Consider the following 12756-nt stretch of genomic DNA (forward strand, 5'->3'; position numbering starts at 1 on the left):
GACTTCTGGACAAGTACCTCCGTTACAACAACTACAACCTTATTGATTCGAGGCATATAAGCTCATCATCATCCAATTGTTCTATAATTCTTTCTTCCAGCCATGGAGATGGGATGGCCAAAAGAGTTGGAGGATGAGGAGGAGCTCCTGTACATGAAATAGATCATATTGGTGTTATGTGGATGGAACATATGTGAGATACTTGTCCAAAAAACCTACTAATCTAAACTAAAAGCTGCATTCTCTCTACCGACCACCAGGGGGCGACTCCTCTGGTTGTTTAGAAGTCTATGAGAAAATGACTCTACTTCTCTCTTGATTTATTCCCTCAGTAAACATTGTAAACATGAGTTTATGTCTCAATCTCTAGTTTCAAGTCTTCTTCAATACAGCATGATGTTCATTTAGTACATTATGATCCATTTAGAGTCACACAGACCATAAAGCAGAGCAACATGGCAGACTCAGTAAAGAGGACCTGCTCCTTATGAAAGGCTCATTCTAAGCAATTCTGTGTCTCAGGTGATTATACATGAAGGTAAACATAGTTATGAATATTATGTTTAATTTCTGCTGATAGATCCCCAAAATGCTACACACCGGCTCTTCAAGGAATTTAGTCGTCATTTAGTGTTTGAAACTAGGATGTGTGATGTACATACAGCGCAAGGAAATTAGAAATATGCTCAATCCATATTCTGGTTTATCTTTTAAAAAGCGATCTGCGGGCTGCAGTTGGCCCACGGGCCGTAGTTTGGCCACCTCAACTCTTTGTTTACATTTTCAACTGTAGAACGTCCCCTTCCAGGTTACTAAAGACCCAAAATTCTCTCTTTACATTAACCTGCCTCGAAAGTTCACGTGGAACATGAATGTAGTATTGATACCAAGCAGCATGAAGAGATTCATTTTATTTGTGTAAAAGGCACATTTACAACATACACAGAACATTCTTTCACCTCAAACTTCATCAACAGCGTTTAGCTGCTGTGTGAGTGACGTCTGTTTGTGACAGTGTGCCAACTGTCTGAAGGAGCAGGAAATAAATGAATGTATCCTTCTTATCCAATCACATGTACTATTATCATCCTGCTACAATTAATCAGGGGTCAAAATGTGTCGTTACCAAACTAATGCATACAGACAACGGGGAAACAAGCAAGAATCAATGAATGCTTAAAACTAATACATAATATATAAAACGTGTTATATAGCCCATCAGACCATTCAAGCGGTGTCCCAGTTGCACACTATATACTAAATGAATTTAGTGGATTGACACTGGAAATGACTGAAGTAAGCATAAAGAAAGAGCAGCATGCAGACTTCAGAGTGAGGAGCTGAAGGCAATGCCGCGTTACGAAGAGAGCAAAGCACTGATGACGAGGCGTTTGCATCCACCAAAAAGACGCTACTTCTATTCCCATCCATATTTTTCAGTAGACTGGATCAAAAGCTTCAAAACAATGAACCACTTTCAGCACTAGTGCTTCATATCAAGTCAGTGTTTAAAAAGCCTCTACTGAAAACAGTCCCAGGCCCCCAAACTCTAGATCTAGTTTAAACACCTTTATTTCATTGTTTTACAGTTAGCATATTAGCAAATTAATTAGCATTTAATCAAATTACCACACAGCAAATTATTACATGAATTTGGCAAAGGCAATAAGCGTAGGAACAGGTCAACAGGGCTGCTCATTTCAGCCCCAGGGCCCTCTAGAAGTTAAGGTGGCCATGGCTGAGAGAAGTTATTTACAGCAAGAAATAAAAACCATAAGATCCTTAGAATAACATTTGTACCAGCTATTTAAAGGGGACACATCACACTCATTTTCAGGTTCATACTTATATTTTGGGTTTCTACACGAACATGTTTACATTCTTTAAGGAACGTTTTGTTTTTGTTTGCCTGTATTCAGTCTGAAACACTCGGTCTGCTCCGACTGGCTTGCGAGAAAAATAAATAAAAAGGTGCTCCTTTGCAAAGGCTGCCCACAAAAAGTGACCGGGTTGTTAGTTCAGTTTGTGGGTTGGTTGCCACTCCAGTTACCCAAATGTGTGTTCACAAGCACTGAGAACATGTTTCATAATATGCACCCTTTACGGTTCTGAAACGTAAAATTGGCAGTAGTGTCAGGATATCAGCAAATACCTTGCATCATTTCCTGTACAAACATAGTTTCATGAACACAAACGACCACAACTTTAGTACAAAGTAGAGTTTACAGTGTTCGGCCCCGGTCACACCGTGACACGCAACAGGTGCAGCCGCTTCCAAAAATGCCTCTTCGAAAAAACTCGAATGAGCCTCGGGAGGGGGGGAGGGGTTAAAAAAAGGATTCAAGCAGACGTTGAGCTCTTGCTGTTGTATGAGGAGAGGGGAACAATTATACAATTCACTGTCAATAAAAAAACATTAATATCAACCTTCCATCTGCATTTGTCTGTTCCTACAGAATCTACCGGCATCAAAACAGGAAGGCAGTGGTAAAGTAGTAAAGCCCGCCTCTTGCTCGATATTATTGGCTGCCTGGGCCAAGTGTGACATTGACGTGCACTGAGACTCTGAGCTGGGCGCTGAAAAGTTTAGAACACTTACATTTTTATAATGCTAGGAGAGAGGAGCGCACGCCAGGTCAATAGAAAAACAATGGTTCTGCAGGCGTCAGGTTTCTCGGTGGAATCGGGGCCTTACAGAATATAATGAGGACGTCAGTACCTAGTATCCATGGGCCAACCTAAGGCCCGGTCCACATTATATTCAGAGTAATTGGGTCAGGGTGTGTTTTCTACACGTCTCTACAAGTGTTGGTGTTCTCTCTGTGTTCAGGTCTGTAGAATTAGTAGTGAACTGTTGGATCTGTGATGACCTCTAGTATATAGAACACAGTCCATGTAATAGTCTCTTCAATAACCATGAGCGTTCAGAAACAGAAAGGAGAAAACTAGGTGTGTTAAGGTTGTCTATATGAATATTCACAATGTGTAATCTTTTAGGGAGGGTGACGAGATGATTAGTTGGTTCTTTGAAGCCCGAGTAGGCGAGTATTGACCTGATATCTGACGGCCTTAACCCTGCTGACATGTTGGAATGTCAGGAAACATCTGTGAGCAGAAACGGTAACATCTTCAAAAGAAATGTGCATTTGGCTTTGCCCTGCAAGGACAGGCGGAGGATGCATGGGGAGACACGAGGAACCCTGCTGGTCCATCAGCTGGTTTCTTCTTCCGGCGCGTCTCCACCTGCTCCCAGTACGTGACCGACACTGGAACCAGTCAGCCTCACACAGTCCTGGGTGGCAGCTGCTGTTTGTAGAGTCCAGCCAGAGCTTTGGCAGCGCTCTGGATCATTTGCCGCTGGGTCATGCCTGTCACAGCCCGGTGCCAGTCTGTTCTGTTGATGTTGGGTACGTTGCGCTCCAGAACCTCGCCCACTGTAACAATGAGACCTGACCAGCGCAGGCTGTAGTCAGGAGGGGTCAAGGACTGAGCCTGCACAGCAGAGGAAACACAAACAGTGGGGTGAGTTGCTGGAGGCGAGTGATATTGAGGAAAACCAAGCTGCAACTATTGTTGTTGTTGTTGTTGTTGTTATTATTATTATTATTATGATTATTATTATTATTATTATTATTATTATTATAATAATAATAATAATAATAATAATAATAATAATAATAATAATAATAATAATAATAATAATAATAATAATAGAGACATTAGGTTATTGAAGTGAGCCACAGTGCTGATCTGTACCTGTTGGACATGATCCAGAGCCAGAGGAGTTGCCTGAGTGAAGACCTCAATGTGAATGCTGTGACCGGGGTCCTCCAGGATCAGACAGCCGATGTCAAACCACCTTGATACAACAAAACGATTCTGCTTTTAAATGTCTGCATTCATCATCATCATCATCTCCTCCCACTGAATAGATGTGATCCATGGGCCATTCAGAGCTGCTGCATGGACAACTATTCTCTGAAACGTCCAATGCTCAGCCTACATCTGCAGTGTGAACACACGACTCTGTATCACATCAAGAGTTTCTCTTTGTATTTCACCCTCAGAAGTCATATTAACAGTTCTTTATTTTATCTAAAGAACAAAACACTGAAGGAGTGCAAAATAGGGTGCATAGAATTATATTTTGTCTCCCTTTATTGAGGAGCAGTTCATTATATCCACCGATATGACGGCATCGAATACAATTCCTGAGGTATTGGCAGATAGTACCGTATATTACAAGCTGATTATAAGTCACTGTAAAGTGGCCATTGTCAAGTTAAAGAGAAGATTCAATCTTATCTCTATCTATCGGAGCTTTGTTCATACTCGCGCTTGGCGCAGTAGTGTGATCCTCTGCAGATCCGAGCATGTATGGAGGCATTTATACTCTAGAAGCAAAAAGACGAGTGCAAAACGCCACAAACCATCCTCCACAATGTCGAGGAGGGATTGTAAGTATCTGTAAACTCATATTAAGGGACTACTTTATCGCCTTTATACAAGCCCTGTAAAGAAACAAGTCAAGCAGCACAAGCATTATAAAGAACATCCTGTCAACTTAAAATTGTAAAATTAAGAAGGCGCCTCGACGACTTGCGGACCCTTTACGCACGACGCCCAGGCCGTGATGACGTTGTTTTCTCGCTTTACTACAGAGAGAATAAACTAAGCTTTAGGGACGTACTGTGAAAGACACCAGCGGTTGTTACCGATGTTCTCCGTGTCTCCAGGGTTTTTTCTTCCTGGCCCCCAACGACATCACCGTGACGTCGTTGGGGGCAGTTATGTTTTCAACAGCGCAAACGGCATCCCAAAATAAACATGCAGAGGATGATTTTTTCATTTGACAGTGTTCTGGCAGCAGCAGACCCTCCAGAACCTGGTGGTGTGTTTGGGGTTCAGAGGGTTAAAGAAACAATGACCACTTAGAGTGACTTATATTCACATTCCAACAAATGATCAAAAGATTATAATGTATTACAGCTCTGGGAATTATAATACACTCGGGTCCTTGCAAGTGAGTGACCAGCAGTTATGAAGTAATATTATACTTGACCGTATACGTCATTGTAAAAGGCTTGATAATGTGTTATGATTTTTGTTATAAAGCGGTGTGGCTATTTACCAGTGGTGTATAAAGTACCCAAAAGCCATACTTGAGTAAAGGTAAAGATATCTTACTGGAAAATGACTCCAGTAAAAGTAAAAGTCACCTATTAGAATACTACTTGAGTAAAAGTCTTAAAGTATCTGATATTTATTGTACTTAAGCATTGAAAGTAAAAGTACAAGTTAATTCTGTTAATAAAAAAGCAAAGGGTCAGAATTTTGAGAATGATGAAGTTTATTCTTTTCAGTGCTGTGGCACCATGACCAAGGACATGGAGCTGTGTTGAACATAATTGGGTTGGCTGTGATCCATTCAGGAGCAACAATGTTCAACATAATATATTGTACATAAGTATACTTTTGCATCTGCTATGAACTTATCATCATAATTCTCCGAAAAGCAATATGACACTATGAAGGAGTTGTAACAGTGCGTTTATAAGTCTGCTCATTAGACTAGAGGATGTAGAGGACCAATGCATAATATTATGTTCAGCAAAACATATCCACTTGATGCATCAGGTCAGTGCTTAGAGAAAGGACGCCTGCCTTGTAAACTCCTATGGGTCTGATTTGAACACAATAGACAAAGGTTTTGCTCAAGCTGAATCTGCAATTGGGCGACTGCTACATCATAACTCCATCTGATCATCCACAACATGACTCAAATATCAAAACATGATCAATACTAAAGCAGCACCCAAAGGAACAACCCAGTCATTACTTGAAACTGAAAAATGTCCTGTTCATCTTCAGAAGACAATTCTATCAGAATGTAAAGAAGTTACATTCTATTAGATTGTAACTTCTTTACATTCTAATATAATGTAAATGACCTGCCATAAGTATCATGATACACGACACCAGAATTCGATACAGTACCACAAATAAGATACTGGTATATTTATCTATACTTGTAATAAATAAAACATCTGTACGGTTCCCTTTTTTACCAGCTTGTTCCTGCCCAGCTTTTTGAACACTTAACAAATGGCATTAATATTAGTATTAGCCTACAGCAAGATATTAATGAAAACTACAAGGTGCCATGATTGCTGCTGACTCTGCTGGCATCTGTCTGACTGTCTGTGGGAGTGGGTGGGTAAACAATGCTTCATTTACTTGCATCGTGAGTTTGATATTTTCACTTCATATTTTATCTGAATTCATGGAATAATTATTTTTCCTGAACTAAAAATAAAAAGAATAAGCTGAAGATCCACCCTCAGGCTCCGCCAGCATGTCGCCATTTTGCATCAATTGTGTTTCATTTAGTACACGTTTGTGTGCATTGTGACCTCAAGATCATATCGGCTTGTTGTCTAACTAGGCTAAGGCTGCTCGTGTTAGCTGTCTATGGGTGAGCTTGGGGGTGTTCATGCTTACCCCTCGTTCTTTGAACTCTTTAAAAAGTTCACGGTGTCTGTCTGAAAGGTGCTTTGCCGTGTTAGACGTGTTGCCTCACTTTGTCTGTGTGGCTTTGAAACATGTTTCGCAGACGGGTCTCTGTATGTCAGTCGGGACAATACACGGACCTCCATTTCCGTTTTTGGTTTGAAACGAAAAACGAGAATACCCGTGTATTGTCGTTTTTTCGACTGACCGGTAAAAAAGACTATAAAAACGTACACAGACCTTGATGCATGTCTCCCCAGCGATCACTCGCTGTGAGTGTGTGCTGCCTGTTGCTGTGTGAGCGCTGGGCAGCCCCACCCCCTTGCAGTCAATGCCTGCAGGCAGCATGACAGGGAGCGGAGCAGCGAGTGCGCTCTGATCGCTACTATTAGTATCGATACATCGTGCAACATTATTATAGACATGTGTGTCTATCAGGGGTGTAACGATATGCGTATTGAACCGTTCGGTACGAGGCTCACGGTTCAGTACGCATGACGAACCGAATACGTTTGAATAAAAAAAAAGAATAAAAAAATATATATATTATTTAACCAGGTAGTCCCATTGAGATTAAAAATCTCTTTTGCAAGATGTAAGTAACAATACAAGATGTAAGTAACAATACTACATAACATTAAGGAGCAGTTTTAGTTTTTGATGCTTATGTGTTGCTAAGAAGACACCCCAGAAGATGAGTCACTCAGGTATAGTTCCATCATTGTTCAAAGTCAAAGAATAACTTCATGATGTTAGTTGTAATGAATAAATATATTTTAAAATCAAGTACATTTCTCTGGCATTTATAGTTTTCTACTGTACCGAAACGTGGCTCCACTGTATCGTACCCAACCCAACCGTGACTTTTGTGAACAGTTACACCCCTGGTGTCTATGCAAGTCCACTTTTTGAGGACAACAGTGTTGCATAGAGGAATCACACGTGTGTGTGTGTCAGGGTTCTTGTTCTTACCTGTCGGGAAACAGCTCAGCGATGAAGTTTTCCAAAGAGACCACTGGCTGCTTCTCATGGATCACACCGGCTCGACGCAGGCTGTCGATGCGCTCCTGAGCCCCCTGCACACGCACACACACACACACACACGATTCCTCTATGAAACACTGTCATCCTCAAAAAGTGAACTTGCATTTCTTTCAATATTTAGAACAGAAAACTGGAATTGTCAGCCAATGGAAGTCTACGACTGAAAGTTGACACTTAATTGATTAATTTAATAGTTAATCAAAAGAAAATTAATCAGCAACAACTGTGGGATTTTGATAATGAATTTTTTGGTTCCAGTTGCTCAGACGTGAAGAATGGGTTGCACAGAACACACGGACACCTCGCCCCTGTTATTTCCAACATTTTGTGCAGAACTGATGAGTACGAAGGAAAAGTATGATGAAAAATGATCCTGTAAGAAAATGGAGTTCTGCCTTCTCTGTTACTTTGCATTTATTAAGAAGCAGGTTGGAGAAGCAGCAGTGAACTGACCTTGACACCGGCTGCGTAGCCCACAGGCTGCGGGGCGATGTTGGACTGACCGGGCTCTCCGGTGACCAAGGCCATCCCAAAAACCTCCTGGAAGGCGTCTCTGACTGCCTCCACATTGACCTCCTTATCTGAAGTCACCACTATGTCGATGTCCCCGCCAGACTCTGGAGAACAATACAAACATGCATCAGTGTTTCTCATCATGAGGGTAATGCAGTGGTGAGGAGAGAGCAGGCCGACTCACTGATGTATGGAGCCATGCCGGGATCCAGAGTGGTGATCATGGACTCCACAGAGTGCTTGGTTTTGTCCAGGACCGTCTTCACCACAGGGTTACCTGCTACTCCCTGAGGACATGCAGACAAAACACAGGACATGACGGTCAGAGCACTGTGCAGGGCCCGACTGATGAAACATCTCATAGATAGTGCTACTGGGACACATTCATTCAGATCAATCGCATTTCCACACAGCTCACATCACGTCTAATCGTTTATATTTCTTTTAAAAGGTGATATATTATGCAACATGCACTTGTTCGTGGCTTTGTAAAATAAATGTGTATAAGAATAGACCGTCCTCTCTCTTTCTCTCCTGCCCCACCGATCAGTAAAATGTGTGTACTAACGACCTGCTGCAGGACATGATGTCCTATGGGGTTCATCTGCAACAGGACCATCCCCGCCCACACAGTACCTGCTGAATCTCCTGCTTCAAAACATCAGTCCACAAACCAATGGGCGGCGTCACGATGACAGTCTATGGTAGCCGCTAACAACTATTAGCTGTGTAAAGATATAGTGGAGTGATGTATTGAAGTCACTCTCCCTCTGTGCATGTGGTAATCCGGTTACAGCTGATAATGCTGACAGCGTTGTCGCGGAGACGTAGCACCCACACCCCCCGGTCTGCAAAGGGCTTTAAAGTTATGTCAAACCCCTCTTGATTGGAGCGGCATTACCTTGAAAAAGCCCCAGATGCCTCCACCAGTGTTGGTGTGTTCAGGCCCCCTGGGGTCCTCCGGCTCCATGGGGAAAGTGATGGGAGATCCCGTATCTAATCCTCCCGTCATGGCTGGCTGCTGCACCATGGGGTTTGGCACTACACCTGGAAGATATCATTTGCATTTTTTTTTTTTAACTACATAACAAATATAATTGTACCGTGTGTGTGTGTGTGTATTATATAACTACATATTTATATTAGTGCTGGGCAAGTTAAAGCGTTATCGCAATTATTTTATAGTGCGTTAACGCATTTTTTTTATTTTTGAAAGTCCGTTGCTCACTGGCAGCGGTGGAGGAATGGAGACTACTGGACATCGCTGCGGTAAAGTCAACTCAGCAGACCAGCGTCGGAAATACACGACGGCAAAGGGCAAAACTGCCCCTAAGAAATATAATTTTGCCCCTGATATCACTAGGAGAGGGGCAAAAAATGCCCCCGAACTTTCTAAACGAATAAAAAAATGGAGCGCTTCTTAAATCAGACCTGTGACTGCGGTCAACTCAGCAGACACTTACATGTTAGTGCACCTATATGCTGACATTCACGGTAAACTCATTCAAACGGCACAGATCGGGAGCGATCGAAGGACTTTGAAAGTTAATGGAGAGATTAACGAGAGACAACATCCGGTTTCTTCAGACGAACATCAGGTTTTCAGAATAAGATGCCAACAAAGTATGAATTATATTCACATTAAGTATGAAACATGCTACCTGCATCTCGTGAGTTAAAGGGAAAATACACCTAAATTGTGCGTAAAGTGTCTTTATTCTTTGATTTGAAGGTTGCTGGAAATGAATAACACCTGACTGACAGTCAATTAAGATATTTTACTACCGTAAGTAAAAACTCTGAACTGAATTTGTACCTTCAAATGGCACATTTATTTTAATTTTTAAGGTGCTATAAAAATGTTTTTCTCAAAAACTCCACACAATAACTAATTCATAAGTTCAGGACAAAAATGAGTAATATCACAATATTTGAGGTGCTACAAAAATATTTTTTCTCAATAATTCCATACAATGACTGATGTATATGTAATCAAGGCATCGTTGACTTAATAATTGTTAATAGTTGTTTAAAACATTTAATAACAATAAATAACCACAAAGAAATAAGAATCTAAGAATCTGTTAAAAAAATCAAAGAAAACACTTTGAATCTGTAGGCTACTGCCTAATAGTCTTATTATTGCCATTTGATGACAATTGCTCATATATTGTAAGCCTAAATAAGTATATTTATTATTTTGAACAAAGGTTAAATGTTGTTTCACAAGTTTCAAAAAGTGCCCCCAACTTTTTTTTAAATGCCCCTGGATTTCAGTTAGTGGGGGCAAAAATTGCCCCCCAAAAAATATGTAAATTTCCTACCCTGCTGCAGACACTTACTTTAGTGCACCTATATGCTGAAATTCACAGAAACACATTTAAACGGCACAGATCGGGAGCGAAGGACTTTGTTAGCAGAAAGATTAACGTGAGACAACATCCGGTTTTCAGAATAAGATGCCAACAAAGTATGAATTATATTCACATTAAGTATAAAACATGCTGCATCTCGTGAGTTAAAGGGAAACTACACCTAAATTGTGGGTAAAGTGTCTTTATTCTTTGATCGCTGGGTAACCATCATCACCTCGGAGTTACAGCATTATATTGATGACCAGTAGAGCTGCATTCACACGCTCTGACTGTCATGAAGACAGACATTTTTGCTGAAACGTGCTGAAACATTTTATTCCTGTTGCACAGCAGTGGAACGTTTCACATACAGTCACACACTGAGCACAGATAGTGAAGAGATAGAACTGCTATACTGTGTAAAGGGAATACTGCTGTTTAAAAGAACCTTATTTGTTTAAAGTGTTTACAAACCAAATGTTATTGCCCTTTTGTTCATACAGCAGTACTTTTCAAATAAAAGTGCGCAATACACTACTTTTGAATTCATTATTGAACTTTGCCATAACAATGCAATTAATCGCAAAAAAATCCATGCGATTAATCGAGATAAAAAATTGTAATCGTTGCCCAGCACGAATTTATATATATTGGAATACCTGTTTTGAAAACACACGGAGTAAGACTGGCTTAACTGTAATCTTGCTTCATGTGTGTTACAGAAGAAGACAAGCTCTTACCTGGCATGGCGGTAGGACCGGAGAATGTTGGCATCAATGGAGTCTGTGGCGTTCGACCGGCATGGCCCCGCGTGATGTCATATCCTGCACTCATGGAGAAGGTGGACATGGGCGGGCCCGAGGGAGGGGCCGACAGGGGAGGCGGTCCAACGGAGGAGGGCAGAGGAGGCAGAGAGGGGGAGGTGGAGGGAGGAAAGTGAGAGCTGCTCGTGAAGGGGGAGGCGAGGGTGGAGGAAGGGGGGAAGTGAGAGGACAGTGAGGGGTGTGCGGCTAGGGGGCTGCTGAACGCAGGGAGGGAAGGAATAGGGGCGAGAGTGGTGGAGACCGAGGGGGAACCGATGGTGCCAGGAAGGGACAGAGGGCTGGACAGACCTGGAACACAAAGTTACACGTCAGAGACACTTCTCACTGGCTCTTTTGTCAACAGCTCAATATGCAGTTCAGGTCATCCATGTCTCTGTCCAACGCGCTTGGTAGTACACCCCTCTGGTACACTCTGCTCACATAGCAACACCTCATGGATCAGGTCTTACCTATGGTCATTGGAGGGGCGCTGACTGTCGCCACCACAGTCAGAGGTGTAGGGCTGGCAGGAGGTGTAGTCTCAATCCCACTCTCTTCCATCATCTTCTCTGCCTTGTACTACACTTCAGCCCACAATATAGCTGCAATAAGATGTGATGAATCAGAATTATTGTAGAGTAGTATATTTCACATACAAGGAATTGGCTTTGTTGTCTTGGTGCATAACATAAAAACAGTAAAATTAATTTAAAAAGTACGTACAAAAATCAATAAAAATAATTATGGTAGGGAAGAAAATTATAATAAAAATACGACTTTAAAATACCATATGAATACTACTATATACTAGATAGACACTATAACAAATATGTACAATATATCTGAAATCAAATAAAAGCTATACAGAAGAGACTTGAATATACTAAATATTACTACAAAAACATGTGCAATGTATTTTAATGAAAAATGAAAGCGCTGTGCAGTAAGAATAACGTTAAACTTTAATTGGGAAGAATTTAGCCGCTTGTTATAAACGATCAGGTAGGTCGCATTCAAATATGAATTGGGGACACACATGCAGACACAGTTCATCCGATCACCTTTAAGTCGCATTGAAACAACCACGTCACTCACCTGGTTCAACTGGATCCAACTTTTTGTTCAGTGTTCGCAGCTCTGTATCAAGCTGTCCTGGGTTAACGCTACCTTCGTTTCACACAGTGGTGGGCCTATCTAACTGAGACGTTCTAGAAGTGTCGCTTCACCCTGTATCTGACAGTGTTTATAAGCGACGCCACATCAAACTGTTTTGGACTTAATTCTGCGTTTGCTAGCTTCCTCAAACGTAGCGCGCGCTGCGGTTGTAACGTTACACGTCTACAAACACACTCGGCTCTAGCAAAAGACAGACGTAGGTATAGGAAAAGTGACGTGTAATGTTACATTTGTATCTAATTATCCAGCAGCAAGCAGCAGTGGATATCACGCCCCTCTTTTGACAAGTAGGAGAAGTATCTTGGCCACTCACCTGCTAGCAGTACTGGCTCTGCACTTCCATGAACAAACCACCG

General features: G+C 41.6%; 1 protein-coding gene across 2 annotated transcripts; it reads right to left on the reverse strand.

The window, feature by feature from the left end:
* Positions 1-1554: 1554 nt before the first annotated feature.
* prrc1 (proline-rich coiled-coil 1) lies at positions 1555-12752 on the reverse strand. Of its 2 annotated transcripts, none has more exons than XM_079288861.1 (9): positions 12714-12752; positions 11695-11826; positions 11162-11533; positions 8969-9114; positions 8252-8354; positions 8008-8171; positions 7483-7586; positions 3757-3859; positions 1555-3492 (listed from the first exon to the last, which is right to left on the reverse strand). In XM_079288861.1, exons 2-9 carry the CDS (start codon positions 11786-11788, stop codon positions 3283-3285), a joined length of 1296 nt encoding a protein of 431 aa, XP_079144987.1. In that variant the 5' UTR covers positions 11789-11826; positions 12714-12752; the 3' UTR covers positions 1555-3282. The 2 variants fall into 2 exon arrangements, with proteins under 2 accessions (XP_079144987.1, XP_079144986.1); XM_079288860.1 differs by having other exon boundaries at positions 12320-12738.
* Positions 12753-12756: the final 4 nt, after the last annotated feature.

Source organism: Melanostigma gelatinosum, assembly GCF_949748355.1.
Source record: "Melanostigma gelatinosum genome assembly, chromosome: 18".
NCBI lineage: Eukaryota > Metazoa > Chordata > Actinopteri > Perciformes > Zoarcidae > Melanostigma > Melanostigma gelatinosum.

Bases quoted from the DNA above. Each gene is read 5' to 3' on its own strand.
- prrc1 (XM_079288861.1), bottom strand. From the start codon at position 11,788: ATGATGGAAGAGAGTGGGATTGAGACTACACCTCCTGCCAGCCCTACA. The intron at 9,115-11,161 runs GTAAGAGCTTGT...GATATCTTCCAG, and splicing joins CGGTCCTACCGCCATGCCAG to GTGTAGTGCCAAACCCCATG. The intron at 7,587-8,007 runs GTCAGTTCACTG...GTGCGTGTGCAG, and splicing joins GCTACGCAGCCGGTGTCAAG to GGGGCTCAGGAGCGCATCGA.